At 37.9% G+C, this 25,844-nt stretch overlaps 3 protein-coding genes across 3 annotated transcripts; all 3 read right to left on the bottom strand.

Moving 5' to 3' along the window:
- Positions 1 to 6,641: 6,641 nt before the first annotated feature.
- Positions 6,642 to 10,460, bottom strand: LOC117633209 (protein AIR2). The gene is made up of 7 exons (XM_034366923.1): positions 10,047 to 10,460; positions 9,519 to 9,632; positions 9,266 to 9,424; positions 8,414 to 8,575; positions 8,180 to 8,296; positions 7,452 to 7,562; positions 6,642 to 7,326 (listed from the first exon to the last, which is right to left on the bottom strand). Exons 1-7 carry the CDS (start codon positions 10,398 to 10,400, stop codon positions 6,895 to 6,897), a joined length of 1,449 nt encoding a protein of 482 aa, XP_034222814.1. The 5' UTR covers positions 10,401 to 10,460; the 3' UTR covers positions 6,642 to 6,894.
- Positions 10,461 to 14,272: 3,812 nt separating this feature from the next.
- LOC117632268 (protein NEN4) lies at positions 14,273 to 15,822 on the bottom strand. The gene is made up of 5 exons (XM_034365707.1): positions 15,343 to 15,822; positions 15,204 to 15,250; positions 15,046 to 15,109; positions 14,768 to 14,947; positions 14,273 to 14,651 (listed from the first exon to the last, which is right to left on the bottom strand). The coding sequence occupies exons 1-5, from the start codon at positions 15,793 to 15,795 to the stop codon at positions 14,559 to 14,561; spliced, it is 837 nt and encodes a 278-aa protein (XP_034221598.1). The 5' UTR covers positions 15,796 to 15,822; the 3' UTR covers positions 14,273 to 14,558.
- Positions 15,823 to 18,580: 2,758 nt separating this feature from the next.
- On the bottom strand, positions 18,581 to 23,379 carry LOC117631225 (bifunctional aspartate aminotransferase and glutamate/aspartate-prephenate aminotransferase). Its single transcript, XM_034364253.1, has 9 exons — positions 22,880 to 23,379; positions 22,681 to 22,774; positions 22,482 to 22,585; positions 21,958 to 22,206; positions 21,751 to 21,864; positions 21,511 to 21,594; positions 19,459 to 19,629; positions 19,187 to 19,300; positions 18,581 to 18,972 (listed from the first exon to the last, which is right to left on the bottom strand). Exons 1-9 carry the CDS (start codon positions 23,264 to 23,266, stop codon positions 18,847 to 18,849), a joined length of 1,443 nt encoding a protein of 480 aa, XP_034220144.1. The 5' UTR covers positions 23,267 to 23,379; the 3' UTR covers positions 18,581 to 18,846.
- Between the last annotated feature and the right edge of the window lie 2,465 nt (positions 23,380 to 25,844).

Here is a 25,844-nt window from a genome sequence, read left to right as displayed (position 1 = left end):
GGGCCTTGATTTCAGTTTAATACCGCAATTCACTTTAGACAGACGACCAGTTTAAGAAAATGACTCAAATTGTGGGAAGGTTATGGAGACATAATCTACTACAATTCCAGAATGATTTGAGTGAAAAGATGCTGGTATGAGAGTATGCCTTAAGTGACAGTTGTTGGATTTCCTTGGATTAGATGTTTCCAATAGATGCCTTACTCGAGACATAGTATGGATCACCCAAGTATAAAAAAAAGAATGTTAAGCAAGGTTCATTGAAATCTGGAAATATTGTAGAAAATAAAGAATCTGATTGAATTAAGCAGAAAAAGACTCTAAGTAATCCAGGATTGGCAAGAAGTTATGCAGATACTAGAAGAAGGATCTTCAGATAAGTATTCTCGATAGTTATCGCCTGAGGAAGGTATAGTGAGATTTAAGGAAGCAAGGGAGTCAATTTTAGCTGTATCGGACCCAAGGAGATTATAGAACGTGTAGAAAACAAGCAGTTCAGATTTTGGAAAGGAAAGTAATTAGCTTTCAGTGGTATTTGCAGTGTAGTAACCTGAGTTGCAGATGCAGGAGTAATCCTTCCCCCGCTTGGAATCACAGAGAAGTAAATTTCGAGGACGAAATTTTTTATAAGGGGGGTAGATTGTAAGAACCCAAAACAAAATATCTAAAAAGAAAGAAAATATCTAAAAAGTAAGGAAAATATCTTTTAGCAAAAAAGACCAATTTGCCCTCGCATATTTTAATGGGGGAAATTTGACTTTTTAATCGAGAAAGAATTTGGGAATTCCGCTTACGCCATTGCGTAGAGCGCGGCGAAATGAGTTTGTAGACACGGAGTAGACCCGAATCGGAACCGTAACGAAGAAGATATGGTCTAAAAATCGCGAAGGGCAAAATGGTAATTTGGCCAAAAAGTCAGACTTTTTATCTCTCTCTCTCTCTTCTCCCCCGTCACTTTCTCTCTCTTCCCTCTCTCTCCCTCGCGTCGCACCCAGCCGTGCGCCCGTTCGACTTCCAGGCGACGGCCCGGCCACCACAGGCCGAGCCGATCTCCGCCGTGGGTACCATCGGGTCCGCCTCCGTCTCGCCGTCAAGACCTGACCGACCTCCACCCCGGGGCCGCCCTGAGTTGGCCGGAAAACCATGTTTTCCGACGGAGGTTCCTTCGAAGCCACCCGAACTTCCAGCTCAAAATTCTCCTTCGTTTCTCCACCAAATCGATCGAGTAAGGTATGGTTTCTCAGCTATTTTTCGTGTTCTAGCTGATGGATATATGGGTTTTGATCGATTTTAGCTCTAAGGGGTTCGATTTTCAACTTGAAATCTGGCCGAAACTTTGGCCTCTCGAAACTACTATTTCTGGTCACTTTTTGGGGTATGCCCAAGAACAAAAGTGACTCCAAATGGGGTGTTTTACCTAGGGTAGGAGTTTGGAGTCTTGGTTCCGAGATTTTTCGGCCACCCGAAATCGCTTTGGACACCCAAAGCTGCCCGCGCGTGCTGGAGCGCGTGGGCGAGGGTAGTGAGGTAATTCTGTGCAGTTTTGTGACCCTCGTGTCGTCACGAGCATGTGGGATTTCGCGGATCTCGATTCGGAGTCCGTTTGAGCCCCGAACGGATTTTCCATATCGTGCGATCCGTGGGTGCAGTGTCGTTAAATCGTCGGATCGCGCTGAATTTTGGATATGTCGGTCTACACGATGTCAGGATCGTGTAGGATTCGACGGATTGCGAATCGGAGTCCCGGATACTCCGGAATCGCGAACCCTGGGGCTAGGGTTTGGATTTTAAGCGATAACGCGATTTTGGCCAATCCGACCGTCCGTTTTGGACCAAACTTGCAGAACATGGTTCCCTCTCTGTAAGGAACCTTCAGGGAAGCCCAGATTGGCCATTGGAGGTCGGGGACCCACGGGGTCCCGGGTCGGCCGATCTGGCATTTTATCGCTTAGTTAAGCGTCGGACCTTCCAAAACTGGTCCAAGTGTCTGAGAGGGCTAACGTGGGCATAAGAGTAATTGGGAATGAGATGCACGTATTTCTAGGAGCCGGGGGCAGGGTGTTTAGTTGAAATTCTTTTTATTCAACAGTTTATTAATTTAATCTTTATGGGTAATCAGGCACCAGGAGCACGACAGGACACAGAAGAGAACTTCAAGAGGTCCAACTAGCTCGGACCATCAGTGAGTGGACTTCCTTTCATAAATTATTTTATATAAATATGTTATATAGAGGATTTCTATAAGTAAGATTTCATAAGTGATTTTATATAGATTTTATCTAAATGAGTTTTATAAATGAGTTTATTTGAATAAATTTCTTTATTTGATCTTGAGTAAACCTTATTGTGGTTTCGAACATGATTAGTACAGTAATAGTTTTATAAATCTGTGCTGCTTATTTACCAGTTATAGAAACAGAGTTTGAGATTGGAATCAGTGGAAATAGCAGCACAATTTGAGATTTCAGTTATTAATCAGATTTTCTTTTTCTAAAGGAATTTATTTTAAACCCACCTCGTACCCATTTTCTTTGGTGATTACCCACAGTTGGACCGATGTCTACGGACATCCAGTCCGATTTCAGTTTATGTCAGTGCACTCGACTTTGCCTCACGAGTTTCGGGGACGCTCGGACCGTGAGTGCCAGGATTTGCGGCTCGGCAGACTTGGTGTCCCGAGACCTGCCAGGATTGCGGCTCGGCTGACTCTGTGTCCCCGAGACCTGCCAGGATTGCGGATCAGGCTGACTACGGTCCCCTGCATCCTGCCAGAGCGACTCGAGCTGACTTGGTGTCATCGAGGAATCTGCCGGCGGGACAGGCTGATCATAGTCCCCTGATTTCGCCAGTTTGCGGCTCGGGTAGACTGTGTGGCGCCCGAGACCTGCCAGGGAATTGACGGATATGACAGGGGTACAAATAGGTGGTATTTTCAAAGGATTTTGAGTTTTCTTTTATTCAAGGATGACTTTCAGTTATTTTATATCGGTTTCTTAGTATTTGCACATTTATATCTTTATATCTTTATTCGGTTATACTAGTTCTTTGATTTCTCCAGGCAGTGATGTCTTTATATATTTGATCGATTATGTAAGTTTATTCATCAGCATACTGATTCATGCTTATAGAATTTCTTATATTGAAATATAGTTAAATTATCGATATATATATATATATATATCCTTAGTTATTTCAAAACGGGGGTATTATATTCTGGCTTGTTTTTAAGAATTTTATTTTGTCCACTCACAGTTTAAAACTTGTTTTTCGCCCCCAGGTCGTAGAAGTGCACAGGATCCACCACCGGGCCACTCATAGCCTCCGCGCTTCAAAGTCAGGTAGAGTTTGTAGAAAAATCCCCGAAAACCCCTTGAACTTTAGAAAATTGCTCTGATATCGAGTTTTAGTGGAAAGACTGAAACTGGCAAATATTGGTTTATCCTATTCTGGCAGTTGGTGTGGATTTATTGAATGTTTAACAGGTGAAAAGTTTTGGGATTGGTCAAAATACAGGGGAGACTCTGCCAAATTTTCGGCAGAAGTCTAAAGGAATTTTAAAGGGAAGTTGACGTAAGAAGGGTAAAAAGGTCCCTTGTGCCCGACATTCGCCAGGTGTCGGACACGCACAGGACTTGGCTCGAATTTCAAAGTGGAAATTGGGTCGGGTCCTGTCATCCATTATTTTATTTTATTTTTTTGTTACTTGCATATCCAATATATTTTAAATATTTCTTGCATTTCCATTTTTTTGTTAAATAGATGATTCAAGCACAGATGTGGTTCGGTGCAACCGGGGTGGCAAAAAAAGTTTCAACCATCATGAATGTTGGAAGGTGGTGAAATATTGCAATGCTTCATAATTATTCCGACGGGTCCCGCCGTTATATTAAACGAGACGTCACTCCGTGATTCAATGACATCGGATTCACCTCTCGATTCCCCTATGAGTCAAGACTCACCCATCGAAAAGGAGCCGATGCCCATTGGCCGAAAGGCTGCCAAGGCAAAGAAAGCGGGTAATTCAAGCAATAATAATTCAAAGTTTTTGGAGGAAATTGAAAGGCAGAACGGCATAAGAATTGAAATGGAGCAAAAATGCCAAGCTAACAAGATGGCAATTCAAGCCGAGTATGCACGAGAAAGGGAGTATTTGTGCAAAAAAGATATGGACAAGACAGATTGGGAAACCATGGCGAGGGATACAAGCCATATGTCCCTTGAAACAAAACAATTTTGGAAGCTAGAACGAAGGGATGTTATGAAAAGAAGACTTTTCCGAGATGATGGGCCTAGCAACACGGATTGGTTAAATGATGGAAACCATTAAATTAGTTAGCATACCTTTTATGTATTTGTATTTTTCATGTTTTCTATTAAAGTTGTTGTAATTCATGTATTTTATTTTAGTAGTAGTAATTCTTAATGACTTGTATTGGATTTCTTTATTTAATAAACAAAGCATTCAATAAAATACCTTTTTATTCAACATATTCCATACATTAAACAAAACAATATTAAAAATAAAAATACAAACTACAAACAAGGCACAATAATAATAACAAACCACAACCAAACCATAATAAATAAATAAACAACACAACCAAACCATAACTAAATAAAACATAACCAAAACATCTATGCTCCATCATTCATCTTCATTGCCTTTCACCGCCCATAGATGCTTCATCAAGTCAACTTGACCATTTCATGAATATACGAAGATTGCATTTTTATATATCGATCTATCATCCGGGTCATGAAACGACCATCCCTCACCAACGGTTCCGGCTCAAACGGTTCTCCACTTGGCCCCATGGGCCTTTCATAAATCCGTGTCAAGGCCGTATTCATTGGACCTGGTTCGTAGACCTCTAAAGCATCATAATTGTACTCATCCTCCACAATCATGTTATGGAGGATGATGCAAGTCATCATAATGCTTGAGGATCTCCTCATCAAACATACGGGCCGCACCTCGAATAATCAACCACCAAGCTTGAAGGATGCCAAAACACCTTTTGACATCTTTCATGTATCCTTCTTGATAGGTAGCAAATAATTTTTGCTTCTGGGATCAGGGATTCGGAATGGATTTGACAAAAGTGGTCCACCTCGGGTAGATGCCGTCAGCTAGATAATACCCCGTCTGGTACACTGTATTGTTGACTTGATAGGTGATATTGGGGCCCTGGCCTCTCAATACATCGTTGAAGACCGGGGATTGACCCAACACGTTGAGGTCATTTTGGGATCCTGCAACTCCAAAGAAGGCATGCCAAACCCATGTGTCGAAGCCAGCAACGGCTTCAAGGATGATACTTTTTTGGCCTTTTCTATTTTCGTAATCACCTTGCAAGGCAGTTGGGCAATTCTTCCATTGCCAGTGCATGCAGTCGATGCTATCATTCTTGGAAATCCTCGAGCTTCGGCTTTTTGTAGAAGCCGTTGGAGGTCCTTGGGAGTAGGTCTACGCAGGTAGTCCCTAGTGTACAGAGTTTCAACTGCTTGACAAAATCTTACCAAAGCCTCCAACGTAGTGGACTTCCCCATCCGGGCAATCTCATCCACCTGATCAGCAGATACTCCATACGCCAACATTCGTATAACAGCTGTAAGCTTTTGCTCCGGAAGAAGCCCCAAAACCCAGTAGCATCACACTTTTGAACAAAGTATGCATCATAATTGCAAATATCATGCATGACTTTATTGAACAAATGGGGTTGCATTCTAAATCGCCTTCGAAAATCAACATCAGAGTACAAAGAAGTTGGGATAAAATAATCTTCCAAAAGATTCTTACCCCGAGAATGTCTATGTCTGTCCATATTCCGGCGGTGGCCGACTTGTGAACCACGGCGGCGACCTTGGTTCTCTTCATCTTACAAAGCCACTGCTATGACAACTTGTTCATCGACTTGTCTCTACAACTCATTGATTTCTTCTGCTCTATGGTTTCTGTCATTTGTTTCTCGCTCTTGCCTCTCCAAGCATCTCCTAAAATCTTCCATTGAGAATGAATGGAGTATAAATTCTAAACTTTGATAAATGAAAATTTAGAAAGATGTGGTGTGAAAGGTATGAACTAAGCCTCTGGTTTTATAGAAATTTTGGCAAGATAGACATGCCACGTTGCTTGATTTGATTGGATGAAAATCTTATCTTAAATTTGAACCTAAATTTGCATGAATTTTGAATTTTGAAATTCATCCAAAATTTGAACTCAAAAATTTATCTGAATTTTGAATTTTGAAATTCATTCAAAATTTAAACCCAAAAATCTTATCCGAAAATTTTATCCGATTATGAATAGTCTTGACACGTAGAAATCTAGAAATCTTATCCGAAAATATTATCCAAATTAATTATTAAGATAAAAATATTTGTGAAAAAAACAAAAAAATGAATAGTAATTGCCCTTAGCCATGGCAATAGGTGGAAACACAAAGTACTATTTACAAGGGCAACCACTATTCACATAAATAGTGACTGTCCTAGCTCCTCCCTTACCATGACTAAAGGTAAATGGGTAGAGTTGCTCTTATAGAAGCTCCCGAAGGACAAAAGGTAACACGGTGTAATTTACAGATCAAGACAACAAAGGAATAATAAAGAATGCAAAAGTTGCCTGATAACATTAAAAGTAAGGAAATAAAAATAACGCATGCATAAATGTGTAAAACAATAAAATTTAAAACATGTGGCCACTATATTCTAAATCCATGGAAAAAGAAACACGAAAAAAATCCAACAGGGTCAGTTTTGTTTGCCTAACTTAGAGTTGGACTTGAAATAGGAAACATATCAAGGACATCTATAGAAAGAGGGGAAAACAATAAGAAAAAGGAAAAGAATAAGATACAACATCAAAGGACTTTCCTGTGTAAAACCTATTGGCTACCACCAATCATAATTTCTTCTAATACCATCAGCGCTCGAGTTGCTAAACCTCGATGCAGAATATCTGTGGTGAAAAGACCTAGATTGCCCTTGTGAGATTGGACTTCCAGAAACCTTCCACATTTTTTTAGAGGATCTGGAACTTGAAGCATGAACCCTACCAGATGGTGGTGTTGCTGGAGACTTCCAACTGTTCCTTTTGCCATTTCTAGGGGAGAAATCCCCTGGATCGTCCATTATCCAGCCACCTCTATGCTTAGTCTTTTGTGGGGTTGTCATACCTCTTTCTTCATACTGGGTCTGTTTTCTTTTGTGAGCTTTATTTAGGTCATGCGGAGCGGACTTGAACCCCGTGTAGTCTCTCTTTTCCTTATGAGATTTCAAAATGGGAGTAGAGTAATTAGATAATTCCCCAAATCTCTGGTGAGTCTGCAAGTTTCACAGAGTACTGCAGTTAGCGTTTTCAGAAAGTAAGACTAGCACTACCCACAGTCAACATAGAAGAAGATTGCACAGTATAAAAATAATTCTGGGAGGTGTACACTGAGAGTTACATTAGCAAAACTTGTACATGCACGAGCATAGTGACCACCTTCACCACACTTGTAGCATAAACGAGGTGATACAAAATCATTGGTTTCCCCACCACGCAAACTTACGCATCCCTGCATGTAAAGAATTCCCTTTCTTAAAAGAAGGAAAAAGAAGAAAGGTAGACTATTTCGGCAAAATGGAAGCAAAATAATAGAATGCGTATGCTATTTTGGACACAGAAGAAACTATAGCTTTTTATAACAGAATATTATACTTAGATGGTCAAAAGATGTTGAAAAAGAAAAATACAACCAGGTAATATCAAACCTCCCTAGCAATCAGAAGATAATATATAAGTTATACTGAGGTTTATCTTACGTGTCCATATTTCGTCCAAAATATATATATATCTTACGTGTCCTGTAAAATCGGCCCTTAGAACCATCTTTAAAAATCTCTGTATGCATAGGCGTATGCATGCATGCACAAACGCACAAACACACACACACACACACACACACACACACACACACACACACACACACACACACACAGACAACATGAATTCCACTTGTAAATCATCAACAATATAGGCAACATGAACATATCAAAGCAAATCCCAATAGGTCAAATGTTCATTTTAGCACTGTTTGATTGGATAATATCCCCAGCCCCATTTCAAAACGATAGGCCTTGCTTGCTAATGCACCACCCCACCCCACCCCTAAAAACAAGCAACAAGACTTACCATACCAGTATGTCCCAATTGACCACATCTGTAACATGAAACTTCCTGGGGACTAGTATCAACATACTTGACACAACATAAATGGCCAAATCTTTTGCAGACATAGCATTGGATTTCCTGATTCAGGAAAAGAAATTTAGAAAGGGCTCTTAAACATAATTCCAAACAATATATCTCATGATTAATATGATATAAAAATCATACAGAAAATAGACTGAAAAGTCACAAAAATACCTTAAGATCCTCAGTTAAATAATCATTCCTGCATGAGAACATACCATGCCCAGAATCTCCACATTTTAGACATATTTGGGATTTCAATGAGCCTCTCTTCTGCTTTTCTGGACAATCTTTAGCATAGTGTCCACCTTTTTTGCAAATAAAGCAATCTTGTCCCTGTAAAGATTTAAAGCAGGTACAATAAGAGACCAAATGAACATGAACCATCTTCTAGAGCTTCCAATGAGAACATTGCAATCAAGATGAAGAAATAGGAAAGACTGAGGAACCTATCTTTGTACAATGCCATACAAGCACTGTGGCGTACAAGAACTAGTGAACAATTCATCATTTTTGTAATAGCACTAACTTAACATTATATAGCATACACATAAAACAAGGAAAATCAGATCCTTGGTTTTGTTTTTTAATCTTTTTTATCAAAAGATGATCTAAGAAACAGAAGAGAGCATGTGTATATACAAGAAAAGTTAACAACCTAAAACAAAATGAGCAACATTTAGCCAATCCTTCCCAGAAATTAAGAGACATAGAGCAATTGAATATTAAATTTTACAACCAAAAGAAAATTGTAAACATTTTGTCTGAACCTCAATCCTTTATAAAAAATAAAAAATAAAAAGAAGATACATCATAGAAAAAAGAAATCCAACTCAACTCATTCAAGTCAACATAAAACCTTTGGCGTAAAGCCCCACTACCACAGACCCCCACCCCCCCAACCCCCCCCCCCCCCCCCCCAAAAAAGCGACTAATAAATGTGTAGTAACTTCGACCTAGAGAAGACGCTTAAATTCAATTCATTACTCCATATTATTTGACAATTTTGTTCAGAAAGTAACTAACCTTTCTGCAGTCTCTGGCATGGTGTTCCAAACTGCCACAAACAAAGCATGGTTTCTTTCTCTTAGCTACGGTGCAATTCACTGCAGCATGACCTTCTTCGCCACAGTTAAAGCATGTTCCCCAGCTACTATTTGGAGGATCAAAATACCTTGGTCCCCGCTGATAGAACAGAAATAAGATAGGTACCAAGCTAAGGTCTTCATAAGGATTTTCATTTTCAATAGGGCATTTCAAAGCAAATATTTGAACTCACAAGTAGTTTCCGCAGCACAACATTGTCGCTAATCTCAACATTATTCAGTTGCTCCGCCTCAGCCAAATCTACAGCATTAGCTGCCTCTACCTTCTCTTCCTCGTTAGCAACCACCTAAACCAATAATGGGATGCAAAACAGTCATACATAAGAAACAAGCTTAACAGCTCTTTCATCCTCTTCTACAACAAAGAAAAGCCAGAAAATCAGACTGACATTTCTTCCTACAGACATCTACATAAACAGTCTAATCAGAAAATTCAATTTTGACATCATATGGTCCGGTTTCAAATCAAATTCTCCAATTCAATCCCATTATGTGTAACGACCACAAATAAAAAGTGATACAAAAATTTATTTTTTTGAAAAAGAAATTGGCTCACTGACCACTTATACTTCTCTAACTACACTTAACTAAATTTCTAGCAAATACGAATTAAATTTTACACGGATTGAATTAATTTCCATAATTTTCCTTCAATCAATTTTCTCTAGAAACAAATAGAGTAAAAGACGAAAACCACTCACAGCTTCTTCAATCTTCGTCTTCTTAATCCTCTTCTTCCTCTCCCTTTTACGTACCGTCTTAGTCTCCAAATCTGCAGATGCAACTTCAGCTTCCTGCAAAGAAGTCGAAGAAGGGAGTTCAACCAAACCGCTTGGCTCGCCCAAAACGACGTCGTTGTCCGGAGCCAACTTGGCCGCACGCATTAACATAGCTTTCTCGACGATCTTGAGGCTGAGATCTTCATTGGCCTCATCGTCATCGCTACTGTTCCTTTCAGCAACAGATTTCGAAGGGTTTTTCTCGGCTAAATTTCGTTCTTCTTCGCTTACTTCGTCCCAATCAAATTTGGCCTTTTCCCTCTCTCTCTTGCCCATGTTCGTCTTCCAAATCTTAAGCCCTAATCCCTAATCGAGAAAAATACATCAATGAAAAGCGGAAAACAAATCGAAAATTTTAAATTTTAAACAAAAAACATTTCCGCAACCACTATGGGCTTTTTTTTATTTTTTTACGCCTGGTGTTTTGGGCTTTTTTAAAATTAAAAATTGGACTTGGGCTATGGTGGCAGGGGTTGTAATATTTAGGTTTTTAAATATAAGTTGGAATCGGTCGACATAAGACTTGATGGTGTGTTTATTAATCAGGAATTGGAATTCTTATCAGGAATTGAATTCCATATACAGAGGATTCCTACGTTTACTTCACATCAAATATTTGAAAAGTAAGTGGGGCTCACACAAAATTAGGAATGAATTCCTAATTTTACAGGAATTCAATTCTTGGGTGGGATGTGGTATTCTAATTCCTAGATAACTAACTTATTAAGAATTCATCTTTTTTACCCATTATATCCTTACACAATATTCAAATTTTCAAATTTGCCATCTACTTTAACCCAACAACGAGGATGTTTGAGTAATTAGTACCACTCATACCCAAATTCTATATGGTTTAGTAAACAACTTCAATATGAATCCGGAATCTAACTCCCTCAATCCATATAGTTTAGTAAACAACTTCAATAGGAATCCGAAATCTAATTCTCCTCAATCCAACTCATTCTCAATTCAATTTCTCATAATCAAATTACGGATTAGTAAACATGCCATGAGTGTAAACTAGAATAACTGGACACCCTCATTGCTTTGAGATTTTCAAGTGATGCAATTGAACAATTAAAGCTGCTAATGCATGAATTTCTTGCCAACTTTGCTCAATTGAATTTTCATTTATAGGTCGTGAGAGAGAGAGAGTGGAATTCGATGTTTTGAAGCATAGCGAAAAAGGGAAAAAAAAAAGCATTGTTAAACCATTTATTATCCTTTTTCTCTATCTTCTTGAGAGCATCTCTCTTCTCATGAGAGTCTCCATACCTTGGTGGTATTGCACATCCTTTTTCTATCCATCTTTAACCCTTTTCCTTATCGTTTACTACTTATGCCCTGCTCACCAAACTCCTCTTTTTCGTTTTAGCCCATAAAGAAAAAAAAAAAAAAAAAAACCAAAACTATCTTAGTCTAGCTTCAAAAGCTTGTTATTACCCAATTTTCTATCCTTACCCTTTTTCACCATTTTTTCTTCTCCTCTTTCCCTCCACTCATAACCATCCAATCTCTGGATTTTCGTCTATTCTCTTTAGGTCTCTCCCTGTGATGGAGAGAAAATTTTCAACTGCGGACCAACTTTCTGTCCAAATGGGGGATTCTCTAGGTCTACATGATTTTAGCAACGGGGTTACCCTCTTTAGATCCTTGCTTGCTGATAAACCTCCAAACATTGTGAACATGCTCATAGCAGATCTTGAGCTTATGTATTATGGGTCGTATCTTAGAGTCTTGTAGATCGTCAGTACCTGCAAATAGAGAGACTACAAAGGCTTTAGGACAACGTTTTTAACGTGCTTCACCGTACCAAGCTCACCTTTTTACTTATAATTTATTTTTCTTTTACTTACCTATCAATTTGTTTTTCTTTAGTTTCATTGTACCTTAAAAGCTTTCCAATTTGTTTATATGTTATTTATAATATAAAGGTTTTGTATTTGGCTTTACGGAAAAGGAAAACTATAATTTTGATAACACAAACAACTCGTGGCACACTAGTGTCCCCAACAAGACTCAAGGGTCCAACACCACATGTGCTTTCTAGCACTCTGTCTAGTTAATCTACTGACACACAAGATAGACCACATAATGACATATGTATTCTGAACATCACACATAATCTTCGTGTGTTGTAGGTGATCGTCCCTTACACACGTCAATGTCCGATTAGCATCCACACATGTATTGGACAAGTCAAACAATGCCAAATCCTTCGAGAGAACATGTGCGGCCAAGGTGCACCACGATGTCTCTAGCATCCACAAATGTCTAGCATGTCAACTAAGTCGTATGACATAGCGAATGCATATACAAACTCAGTACCCATGACAATGTGCAATGCAAGATGCCCCACATCATTGTACCGTCTTTGAGACTCCTAGTCCCTCAGAGACATAGACTGTCCTTATGACAATCTCTTGTCCACCCTCATCCTTCCTCCCTCTCTTTCCACTTTCCTAGGGGCTCTTATTGGCCCCTCCATCCCCTTCCTCTTTTCCTCATCAGATCTACTTGGATTTTAGGCTTTTAGCCTCAATCTGTTTGGATCTAGGTTTGTTTGGATTTTAGGCTTTTAGCCTCAATCTGTTTGGATCTAGGTTTGTTTATGTGTTTGTTCCGTTTAATTATTTTGGCAGTGTTCTAGGTGGCTGGTGTTGTCTCTGTCTCAATGGCAGTGATAGTAGTGACGTTGGATTGGGTCTCTCTTCGGTAAAGTTTTGATATCTAGTGGCTGATGTTTTGTCCTTGTGGTGGTGTGCCTTTTGAGGGATTTTGTCTTTGATTTTAGCGTCCATTTTGTTGTCCTTTTCCATTGTTTTGTTGCTCATTTGCACCTCGTCTTTACTCTTCGCCGCCCGAAGACCTATGTTTGGTCATAGCATTTTCTTTGCCAAGTTCTGAGTTGAATTGGATGCTTTTCAAGGGCCTCTCTTGTTATTGTTTTGTGCTCTTCCTCTGTGTGCTCTCTTGGGTTTCTTTCCTTGGTGTGTTTTTGCAGTTCATGGATGGTCAAGGGACTATGAGTTTTTGTCATAGAAGGTTTCTTTTGACAGTTGGGATGCGGTTCTCTTTGTGGGTCTGCTATGTTGGCGTTTAGTTGGTTTTTTTTTCCTGTTCTTGTAATGCTCTTTTGTGGTATGGATTGGACTCTCTTGTTAATTCTTGACATATGTGGTACTCTTTCCTACTATGGGGTTTGTCCCAGATGGCTTTCCTATGAAGGTTTTAATGAGGCTACTGTATTCATGCCAATCTTTATGTGCCGTTTTGGTTTATTCTTCTTTAAAAAATAATAAATAAACCTTGAATTGTTTTTGTTTTCATTTTTCTTGCCCTCCTTTTTCAGTCACCAATTTTACATCACCACACGTGCAATGCACTCCAGTTACCAAAACTCAGTATTTGGAACCTCCCGACTTGGACCCGACCGCTTGACTCTTGTGTTCAACAACGGACCCAGTCCAAGCCTCGAGACCTCCATATCCAAACTTCACCCAAAAACAAAAACATTCGAACTCCAAAAAATTCACCAAAAAATACTACAAACTCTTTGTAACATGCACTTCATTCTATAATATCAAATTCATAATTTGACCCCAAAAGATTCTATTTCCAAATTCCACATAAAACTGAAAACTGAAAAAAGTTATTACCAAACAACTTTTAAGTTTTTCAATTTTCAATGTTTTTGAAAATTAAAATTGTTTACCAAACAAGTTTTTTGTTTTCAATTTCTTAAAAACAAAAACTAAAAACTGAAATTGTTATCAAACGAGCCCTAAAGTAAATTATTGTGGGCTTTCTTCACGTTCTGAATTGTCTTGAGCTCTTGAACTAATTAGTTTTCGATTCTTGTGATTTGACGGGTGTTTGAGTTAATTGAGGGTCTTAGAGTGTGAATTGGTGATTGGTTAATTGAACCGAGATATTTTGATGAGCTAGTTCTCTAATCTATTGAACTGCTGGAAATCTAAGTTAATTAGCATTTGTACTTATTTTTTTTTAATGGTTTAGAGATAATTCTCTAATAGTGAATTGGGTCAACAAAACTAACTACGACCAACTTTTGACATCAATAAGTCGGGTTGAAAATTAGATTCAAATTCAATTGCTTAGTTAGTCAATGTGTACTGACAACCACATGATCCAAGAGATGTTAGGAAGGATGTTTATTAATGAATAGAGTATAGACAAAGAAATTACAAAAGAATGCAGATAAATAATAAATATATATTGAATCAATTAGTCGAAGGATAATAACTAGTTCAAGTTGTTGCTATTGTTTGCTTTGCTTTAATCTCCTCTCTCTGATTTTCACTGCAGGCAGTTGTAAATTTGTGTTCTCTCTCTGTCATGGTTTCTCAATAGGATAGGAGGGAGAAGAGATCATCTGCTCAGCTGCATGAAAAATGGACGTCCTTTGCTTTGTCACCGGAGTAGGGAATGAGAATGCTTCAGTATGGTATTAAGAGGCTGATTTCCTTGAGCTCTACACAGCAGATTCTTTACCTTCTCTGTCATCTGCTTTCAAAATAAATAATAATAATAAAGGAGAACCAATTATTTAATTAATCTCACTTTCGTTAATATTAATCATGAATGATATTGACTATTAACTAAGATTTTAAATGCTAAACCTTTTCCAAACTCCCCCTTGACGCATATGGAACCGCTCTTTGATATCCAATCAAAGCAGTGGGTGGAGACTTCCGGTTAGTTTCTTCTCTGCATAACGATTTCCCATTGCTTCTGCTTCGCGTTGTGATCGTTGAAGAGCCGCGGCAGTTGCCATTTAGCAGGCTAGGGAGGCTTGCTTCCTAAGGTGTTACAAATTAAATAGTTTAATTAAAGGCTAATTAAAAGTTTTATTCATCAACCGGTGGAAAACAAATAGACATGGTCTTGTGGGAAGTACCAAAAATAGCACAGTTGCGCAGTTCTTGAGGACCTCCAAATTCATCCTAACGTCTTCAAGGCTCCTATAAATGGTTTGAGGAATTATATAAACAAACATGAATTTCTTCTGATATACCCCAATAATAGTATATAGCAACTAGAAATGTGATTCCCCACCTGTGCTTTTGCTGCCCAAGCTTGAAGTAAGATGCCAAAGTTGCCATCTGAACAAATGAAAATCAAGTAAGATTGTTTTTGCAGCCAAAATTACAGTTTGGTTTAGGGTTTAACAGTTAATTGTAACATTTATATATACCTTCATATTACCAGCTCTTCTGCCAAACTTGTCAGTTAACACCCCTAAAGAATCAATGATCCCAACCGGAGTAGGAGCAGGCCTCCCAATCTCCGCAAAGGCCTCCTTAATCCGAATGCAATCGAATCTTCGGATGTTGTGGCCTGCCCACACCCTACCATTCAAAATGCTGAATATCTTATCAGAAACTTCCTTGAACAAGGGTGCATTTGCAACAGTTTCCCTAGTGATCCCGTCGGACCGGCCAGATCTCAATGCCACAGCAGACAAGTCCCCAGGCCTGATGAGGGTGCTATAGCTTTCCAGCTCCACAAGTTTCTGAGGGCAAACTACAATTGCACCAAATTCCAATACCCAGAACCTCTGTCCAGCTCTATTGGGTACATTTGTTTCTATGTCAAAGAACACAATCTCTGGTGTGCCTTCTTTGGATGATGAAGTAGAAGCATCCATTTGAGGTTATAGCTGGTTTTCCCTTTTTGGGTTTCAGGCTTTTGGTAATTTTCATCATCGTTTCGTACAGGTTATATATAAAGGTGAAGTTAAAAAAAAAAACAGAGAGAGAGAGAGAGAGAGAGAGAGAGAGAGAGAGAGAGAGAGAAAGGCCAGAGTGGAAGAAAGGGAATTCCTCCTATGTGAGATTGAGTTACTTGTAGTTTAAGTCAAGAGTTTTAGGCTTTGGCTTTGGCTCTAGGGGTTCTTTAGTCCTTAGCTTCCTCAAGATGTCATATACAAAAGCACTTCCAGTTGGACAGGCATTGCTTTCTCCTCTTTCTGCTATTGCTTTTCAAACGGTAACCTTTGGAGGGAACCTTCCTTTTGGACAAGTTTTGACAACCTTCATCCATTAGGCCATTGTTGAATATGTTGGAACAGTTGAAGCAAAGTCTCCAACTAGGCAGGAATTTATTCCCTTTCCTACATAAATATATGCTTTGTCTCTTTTCTTTCTCTTCTCTTTGTCCTTCCTTCTCCTTTCTCTTGATATATATATACATATATTTAAGGATGAAAATTCATAAGCCTTTTGTATTCATTCATGAACTCACTTTTTGGGTAAGGCAGCGTGATGTGAATGTGAATATAAATAGTTTTCCCTAATTTCTCAATTATTGAATACAAATAGTTAATATCAACTTGTGCGTGAATGTTTCAGACCAAAATAAGAAAGTGGAATAAGGGATGAGTGATATAACCCAATAGAAAAGGGTCTTAACTTGCATACCAATGATCGGAGGTTTAAACTCCCATAACACATTGGTAGTGTGTGTGAGAAAACTCACTCCCTTGTAGTTTAGATTATCGCTTGTACTAAAAGTAAAAGGCTTTCACAAAACATCCCTGACGTTTGCGAAACCATCAGATTGCATCCTTAAAGTTTTTTTGTATCACTCATGGTCCCTAACGTTAATATAGGTGCTCTTAAATAGTCATTCTGTCCAAAAAACTGTTAAATCCAGGGATATAATAGTCAAATCAATCCAAAATTATAAAAAATATATATAGTTTAGTTTCCAGCCAATTCCAAGTAGCCACTGGGATTTTGGGCCGTGGAGTTGATCTCGTGGGTGTAAGACAGGTAATTCTGTTTGACATGCCAAATTCCATGAGGGAGTATGTCCATCAGATTGGTAGGGCATCTAGGCTGGGAGAAGAGGGTGCAGCAATTGTGTTTGTAAGTGAGGAGAATAAGAACTTGTTTCCAGATTTGGTTGAGATTCTATCATCTTCTGGTGCAGCTATACCTCGGGGAGCTTGTTAATTCACGGTATATGACAGTGACACGCCCATACTCCAATGGCGGAGGCCAGAAAAAGATGAAGCATGAATGAAAGGGAATAACGTAAAGGTGAGCACTGAAAATGGAAAGGAATAACATAAACAAATTGAACTATAAAAACCCAGCTGCTGTTTTGCCCAGAAATTATTTGAACATGTTTCGTCACTAAAATTTTTTAGCGACAGATGTTCATCAGAATTTTCGCCACTAAAAAAGTCAAATTTCCAGATCAACTTCAAACATATATATATACGCCTTGGGCACTGGCCAATTGCAACGGATGTTCCAAATTTCCTGATTTTTTGTATTTCCCCGATCCTGGTTATGGTTACAGGTTCCCGATCAGAAAAGAAGACTTGATTTTGTGATGCGTAAATATGTACAAAAAAACTTACTACCGAGTCTTTTGACAGTTGGAGGCAACCCCAATGTATCCATTATACAAGGGTAAGTTCCAGGTTTCTATATTTAGTTTAGTCGTTTCCTGATTTTATTTGCAGGCTGTTTCACAAATTAGACCAGAATAATAACACATACATATCAATGTATCATCACATGAGCTGAGAGCATTGATCCTAGGAATACAAATAGAAGAAGTAGGTCTGGATGACGATGACTGTGCAGCAAAAGTGATAGAGGAATTTGATATCTCTGGTGATTCTCAAATAGTTGAGACACAGTTTGTCAATGGAATCTCAAAATGGATTAATCCAGCTAAGCCCTCTGCCAACTATAACAGTCATGAACATATATATATATATATATATATATATTATAGTTTTAGATTAATTTGACGATTATATCTCTGGAATTAACAGTTTTTTTTAACATAAGGACTATTTAAGAGCACCTATATTAACGTTAGGGACCATGAATGATAAAAAAAAAAATTTTAAGATGCAATCTGATAGTTTCGCAAACGTCAAGAACGTTTTGTGATAAAAGCCGAAATAAAAAAATGGACAAGAAGAAGTTGCGAGTAATGAGTGGCCTCCATGTGGGCTTTAAACTATATTTGAGCATAAACTTACCCCTCAAAAAATTATTTCACCATAAATTAACAAAAACAAACATATATATAGTTTCATTCTTTTGAGGATACCTCAAACAAACTTATTTGAGACATTTTGTGGGAAATATCCATATTAGACGTTATTGGGCTTCAACTTAATTAGTCACAACCCTTTTAGGATGCATTTCCTAGGACTACATTTCCATGTTTAATAACTGCAAATTACTTTCGGTTCAGCTTTCTCACAAGTCCAAACCTGCAACATAAAAGTTTTGCCAACAAAGGGTAGAGTTGATTTTTGTAACCTCATTCTCTGTTTTCTTCTGAACTATATAATAATTCTTAATGATTACTATAACCTTATATTTCAGCTTCCAAAAGGTAAATTTGGTAGATCATATTTCCAACGAAAATGCCAGATTCCAGTAGTTTCTAAGAAAAGACCATTCTGAAAAATGAGTTTAGAATCCTTAAAATACAATTCAACATACACCTTTGATTTAACCAAAATTAAATACAATAGGAACATAAGCCTTTGATTGCATAACTGTTGAATACAGCCCGGAAAAATTATTTTAGACTGTCCCCTACAGGACCAACTTAGTTTCGAAACAATTACTAGAGTTACTAGAGTACAGATTTACACCAAAGTACAACAGTTGCAACATTACCAGTAACGATTTTGCTTAATTTAAATGCGGGCAGACATGCTTTACTTTAGTGTGACGAGTGCTTTCTTAATTCTCTCCACAGCTGCCTGCAGGGTTGTGAGGGATGCTGCATAGGATATTCGTATGCAGGTATCATCTCCAAATGCATCCCCTGGAACTAGTGCAACCTGTAAATCAATGACAACCCAAGTACGAAGAACTGAAGTCAGTTTGCTACTCAATGTACTCCTTTTCTTTTCTATTCTTTCTTTTATTTTATAGATAGTGACCAATCCCATATCAGCATTTTATGGAACCATCAAGGGATTTCAAACTATTAGGACTTCTAAAATATGACTCTTCCTGAATAGCAATCTACAAGCAGCCATTGGTAATGCATACCTGACCCTTGTCAAGTAGGTAACGGCATAGGGACTCCGAATTCTCAATTTTACCAAATCCTTCAGCCTCTGTTCCATAGTAAGAGCTGACATCAATGAAGAGATAGAAAGCTCCCTGAAAGTGAGAAGTGATATAACGAAGAAATTAGGATAAAAAGAAAAGGATAAAACATACAAAAAATTTAACACTCAAAGGACTGCTATACTCCAGACAAGGGGGAAAGGAAAATGAGAAAAATAAAGAGGAAATAAACGGATTATCAGATCTGGTACCTTGGGTTCTGAAATCTTAACACCAGAAAGTTCACCAAAGCTTTTGACCAAGAAATCTCGTCGCTCCCTGAATGCTTTCACCATAATAGAAACTGCCTCTCCACCAGCATAGCCAAGACCTAGGGCAGCAACTCCTGCTTTCTGTGATATACTACTGGCACCTGAGGTGAACTATGGCATATTACACTGGGGTTAGCTTTGTGTAGCAAACTTCAAAAACAAAAACACATATACAAATGTAAATAAAAGTAATGTATATATATTGATCATCCCAAAATTTCATCCAACACTTGAGACGTCCAAATATTGACCTCTAATGTAGGCCAAATTATTTAATTATCTTCAATTTCTTTTGCAATGATACTAATTAACCATCCATGATCTTAACTTAGGACTTGTTCCATTATACTTGTAAATATAAATTAGCTATGCATTAGTTAAAACTAGGTGTGGTTATGACAAGCTCGGTATGCAGTCATGAACTTGAGATGACATGCAGATGGTTATGACACACTGCCCAAGCAATAAGTACACCGAAAATTCAAAGAATTGGTGCCAGAAAGTCTCTCTGTCACAGAGTGTACCAATAAGTTCTTTGGCTTGGACAAGATTATACTTTACATGGAACAAAGACATCCATATCTGCACTGCGAAGAGTTAAATACTCATATTTCTTAAGGGTTTAACAGAAAGTCATTATGTCATCTTCATCCTCATGGCAAGAAGAACATATACTACTGGGGGTAAAAAGGGGTGTGAACTTGGAAGTTGATGATTTCTAAAAGGACAACATTTCTGAAGTAAACCTTGATTGACTATACAGGTTGGATTTAGTTTTTAGGTGGTGACAAGCAATAAGTTCATTGACATTCAAGGAATTGATGCCAGGAAGTCTCTCGGTCAAAGAGTATTCCAATAAGTTCTTTTAGCTTGGACAAAATTAGACTTTCCATGGAACAAAGGCATCCATATCCATGCTGCAAAGAATTAAATACTCATATTGCTTAAGGATTTAGCAGCAAGTCATGATCCCATCCAGATTTCTAATCAAATGGAAGAAGAGTCCAAAAGGGAACATTTAAGAAGGCTCCATTAGAAGAGAATATTGGAATTTAAAAATCCGTTGCAAATGCAAGCAAAAGGAAAGTGAATTTTCAAAATCCCATGGTGGCTCCACTTCTGCCAACCATTTGATGATTCCCATTCCTAAGAGTGCACAAAATAGCGTTGGCTCTAGTTTTAAAACTAGAACTGAACAGCAATGTTAGCAATGTATTTTACTTTGGACATTTTTCAGCACAATGTTCAAAACGATCAGTAGCTACAACCCAAAACAGAGAAAAAAATGATCTTGTGATGGAAGCTGAAGAAGAAAGAAGCAATGACAAGAATTATTATCATAGCAGCGCCATGCTGTTCTTTGCCGCTTAAGAACCGTCTCTCAGCTGTAGTGGTGTTTAGTTACTTAAAGGTGGTTGACCATCAATAGCATTCCAGACATGTTAGACTGTTAGTTTATACTTGATGCAGTATAAACTCTTAAACAAGTGATGTCTCCACTAAACTCATTATGTATGTTTTTTTTTTGAAGTACCCCTCGATATAAAGCATGCATGATACCTCTTACCGCCTTTTCAAACACATATCCCACCATTACCATGCTTATTGCCTCCGTAATTTTACAATTCAACAAAAGATTAAAACTTCCATAAAATATTCCATGTTTATAAATTTCATTGTAGGAATGAATAAACTTTAATTACAATGGCAAGCGACATCAAAATGAATTTGTTGGAACTAACATTATACTCAAATGTATAGACCATAAATTACTAATTAGTCTGTGTGGATGGGCTGAAAGGATTTTTTTTGTTCTTATTTTGTGTGTGTGCACATTTTCAAACTTTTTACCCCAAAACTATTAATGAATGCCACAAGCTAACAAAAGAAGGTTTGAAAAATGCAATTGTCAGACATGTGCCATTATTACTTTTTAGATAATTGGCAAAATATATCTGCACGATGCATATGGAATTCTAATGTCGGAAATACCTGACTCTGGATCTTTCCACACGCTGCAACAAAGTGTTTAGGGCCGGCAAGATATCCAAGTCGCCAACCAGTCATTGCAAAAGCCTACAGATACCACCTTCTAAATGTCAACCTTTAGAATCAAACCTACCACTTCAGGGTTTTTTTTCTTCTGTTTAACAGTTATCAAGATTTAAAATGGACAAGCCACCTTTACGCCAGAGGAGTACGAAATCAACAAGGGGTTAGCCATATACTTACCTTTGAAAAGCCATTGACTGTCAGAGTCCTCTCCCACATGCCCGGCAAAGATGCAAAGCTTGTGTGAGTTGCTGGTGTGTAAATTATGTGTTCATATATTTCATCAGAAATAACCTGAACAAAACAGTAACTGAAAATTCAGGATTCAAAATGTTAAGGATGAGGTAGTAAATTACAGGTCTTCCAGTTCAGGTAGAGTGAGTGTACCAGAAGCCTGGGATGCCTTGCTACAATTTGAGCAATCTCCTGAAGCAATTTCTTGGGGTATACAGATCCTGTTGGGTTGGATGGAGAACAAAGAATCAGAAGTCTTGACTTTTCAGTGAGTTTGGATTCCAGAAGTTTTGGATCCAAGAGAAAATTGTCGGAGATGCTCGTGGGAAGAATCACAGGTGTTGCATCGGCTAACCTTGCCATTTCCGGGTAACTCACCCAAAATGGCGCTGGAATTATAACCTGGAGATACAAGGTTTTTGGCAAATGTGAGTCACCTTCACAGGCACTAGCTACAATGCATTCATAACCACTAACAATAACACCAAAGAACAACGAAGCAGAAAGGGAAAAAAAAAAAAAAAATAGAATTTCTTAATTATTGAACTGACACTTGGTTTCTTTCGACTCCACTAATACAGTTCGAATCTGAAATGAATGAAAATGATATAAACGAATCCATAAAAAATATAAAGTCTAAAGTAGATTGTGGGAGTATTGGGTACAGAGCAATTGACCTCATCTCCTGGGGAACAAACTGCAAGCACTGCTTGAACAATACTCTGCTTGGCTCCATTGCTAACTACAATCTGATCAGGTGTGTAAGAGATCCCATTCTCCTCTACAAAAGCCTAACCGTTACTTACAACTCCAAATGTGAAATCATACACTGCATATCATACATGAAAAAACCAGAAAGAAACAAAAAGGTCTAACCTTTGAGCTTATGACAAATTGCTTGGCGAAGTTCCAAAGTCCCTGCATTTGGCGTGTACCTTGTGTAACCTTCACGAATTGCATTGATCCCAGCCTTTGAAAATGAAAAAAAATTCAAAACAACCCATTATTGGCAATTGGCAATGCAGCAAAATTCACAAATTAAGATGTCAATGAAAGAAGCTAAACAAGCAGCTACCTCAGCAATGACAGAAGGGGTATCGAAATCGGGTTCACCAGCCGCTAATCGGATAACGGGTACACCGGCTTGCACGAGAGCCGTGGCCTGGTCAGTAATGGCAACTGTCTTTGAAGGCTTGACGGAGTTGACTCTTGGGCTCAGAGAGATGTCGACTTCCGTTATTTGGGTTTGGTCATTGCCACTCACTGCAACTGCCATCACCACTGCTCTTGATCTGCTCTTACTGTTGGGGAGTTTGAGGGGAAGCACGAGACTAGAGCGAGGGTGAGAAGGGAAACCTATGGATTTCGGGTCTGGACCCAAATCGGCTCCGGAAAATCGGGTTTGGGAACCGAGACGAGCAATGCTGGAGGAGGAGGAGGTCTGGAGGGAAAAGGCGGCCATGGGTGTTTGGTGAGGAGGAGGTGTTTCTGTTGGAGTTGGATTGTTCCTTTTGGGAATGGGTTAGGTGAATTGGAGGAATCTTGCATTTTAAACTTTTGCATTTTAAAGCAGAGGAAGGAGAGAGTGAGAGGGGGTCCTTGGGTTGGTGGGAAAATGATGGAGTTGAGTATTGACTGAGACTTGAGGTTAGGTTGTGCAAGGTGTTGGCAGATGGTATATTCAGGTCATTTAAGTTACAACTTGTCGTAAGGGTTTGGATGGAGCTGAAGTGATTGAGCACTTAGGAGCACAAACTCTATTCCCTAGTATCAATTTCTTATCTTCAATTCCTGAGTTTTAGTTAGAGTCATGTGATTAATTCCTATCCCTAATATTCTTTGTATAAAACGATAATCTAAACAACTCTAATTGATAAATACGGGAATTCGAACTTAGATGTAAAGGATCGGGCGCACTAGTCTATAGCCAATTCGCTTAATTCACGTTTGCACATGAAGAGCTAGTTGGTGTCGGAAAAAAAAAATTAAGTTGAAGTTCAAATAGTAAGTATGAAAGTAAATGTTTAATACTGAAATGATAAACTCTCTAGGTCAGGTGATTTAATTTTCATTTTATATTTTGTTGAGTACAAATTTTTATTGATTAGACTAGGCAACCATATAATTATGTAGATCCATGCTGAAGGGTAATTGTCATGCTGACAAACATGACTATAATAATTCAACAGCACATGCCTACCTAATTTAGGCAGTGGGTGTGCAAGGAGGTGAGTACAAAAATTCAAGCAGGCAAGGCAAAGCAAGCACTGGTTCAACTTGTGTGACTAGTCAAGATGTTCTACTCTTTTTTTTTATTTTTTATTTTTAATTTGGGATGAGTCCAACTGGTCAAGAATCAATATTAAACCTCGACCTTTGTTTTTCAGATTTAAAAAAACAAAACAACGACCTTGGTTATTTGTTGTTTTGAGATACCCGAAATGACTTGCACACTTGAGGCATGTTTTCAGTTTTTATAACAAAATATTTCATCTTGAAAATGTTTGCAATGTGTGCTTGAAAATGTGTTGCAACATGCAAGGTGGTGGCACACGTGGGATTTTTTTATTTATTTTAAAGTTGAATAAAATATTAAAAATAACAAAACAAAACATTGATGACATGTTTATTAATCCGTAATTAGATTAGGAGGAATTGAATTGAGGATGAATTGAATTGAGGAGGAGTTGGATTGAGGAAGATTAGATTTCGGATTCCTATTGAAGTTGTTTACTAAACTATATGGAATTGGCGTAGGAGTGGTACTAATTACTAAAATGTTCTCGTTGTTGGGTTAAAGTAGATGATAAAATTTAAAATTTTAAAATTGTGTGAGTATATAATGGGTTAAAAAGATGAATTCCTAATGTGTTAGTTCTCCAGGAATTAAAATACTACCTCTCACCCAAGAATTGGAATTCTCCAAAATCAAGAATTCAATTCTTAATTTTGTGTGGGTCTCACTTACTTTTTAATTACTTGATATGAAGTAAACGGGGGAATCCTCCATAGGTGGAATTCAATTCCTTATTATGAGAATTCCAATTCTTGATTAGTAAAAACACCATGAAACTTTCCCAATAAAATCAAGGAGAGAGAGAGAGAGAGAGAGAGAGAGAGAGAGAGAGAGAGAGAGAGAGAGAGAGAGATGTCTGGATCAACACCAAAGCCATTGTCGGTGCCATTCTCGGCTTCTACGTCATGGACTGTGTGGATAAAAGCAACAAGGAGAAAGTGGAGGAGAGACTGAGAAAGTACGTAATTGAATTGAAGAAGAAACATAAATTGAATGAGTTTGTGTTGAAGAATATGAAGTCATGGGAACTTGGCCAAATAAAATATAATATAAAAAATAAATAGTTTCACTACTAATAACATAAAGGTCTTTTATGTAAAAACCTCACACCTGCTAAACAGATAATTAAGTTAAGGACAATATCGATGTTGCTAATAGTGGCCCAATTTGAAATCTTAACAGTTTGAAGAGTCTCCATAGACTGTATCATTCTTCTTTTTTCTTTTTCTTTTTCATATGTTGTAGTTGTTGAGAAAATGAAATTTTGAATCTTATCTTTGTTGAATTTTATAATAAACTTTATTTCTTGCATTGATTTTATATATAAACACTAAGACCTATAAATTGAAGAAAAAAACTCAAAAATGACCAACAATACTATTTTTTAATTTGAATGATATGTGAAATACCTTTATTATGCTTGCATTATGATTTTTAGAAAAGAACTCTCATGGTAGTGTTGTAACATTTTAGTAATTCAAAGCTTGTATGGTATATTTGGCCCATGTGAAAAGTGAAAAGTCAAATAAGTTTTTCCTAGAGTTTGAGTATTGTATGGTTTTTCCATATTTTGGACCCTATTTATGGGCTTAAATGTGAAAAGCCCTTTACTAATTCTAATTCCTGACTTCCCCTCGTTTACTAATACATCAAAAATAAAAAAATTATGTAGTTTTCATGTTAAAATCTATAATTAAATACCCTCAAAATCAGGATGGGATCAACTAGGGGAGTAGTTGATCCA

Source organism: Prunus dulcis, chromosome 6 (assembly GCF_902201215.1).
Source record: "Prunus dulcis chromosome 6, ALMONDv2, whole genome shotgun sequence".
Taxonomy (NCBI): domain Eukaryota; kingdom Viridiplantae; phylum Streptophyta; class Magnoliopsida; order Rosales; family Rosaceae; genus Prunus; species Prunus dulcis.
The sequence above is the reverse complement of the archived record's forward strand: the minus strand, read 5'-3'. Positions and strand labels throughout refer to the sequence as shown.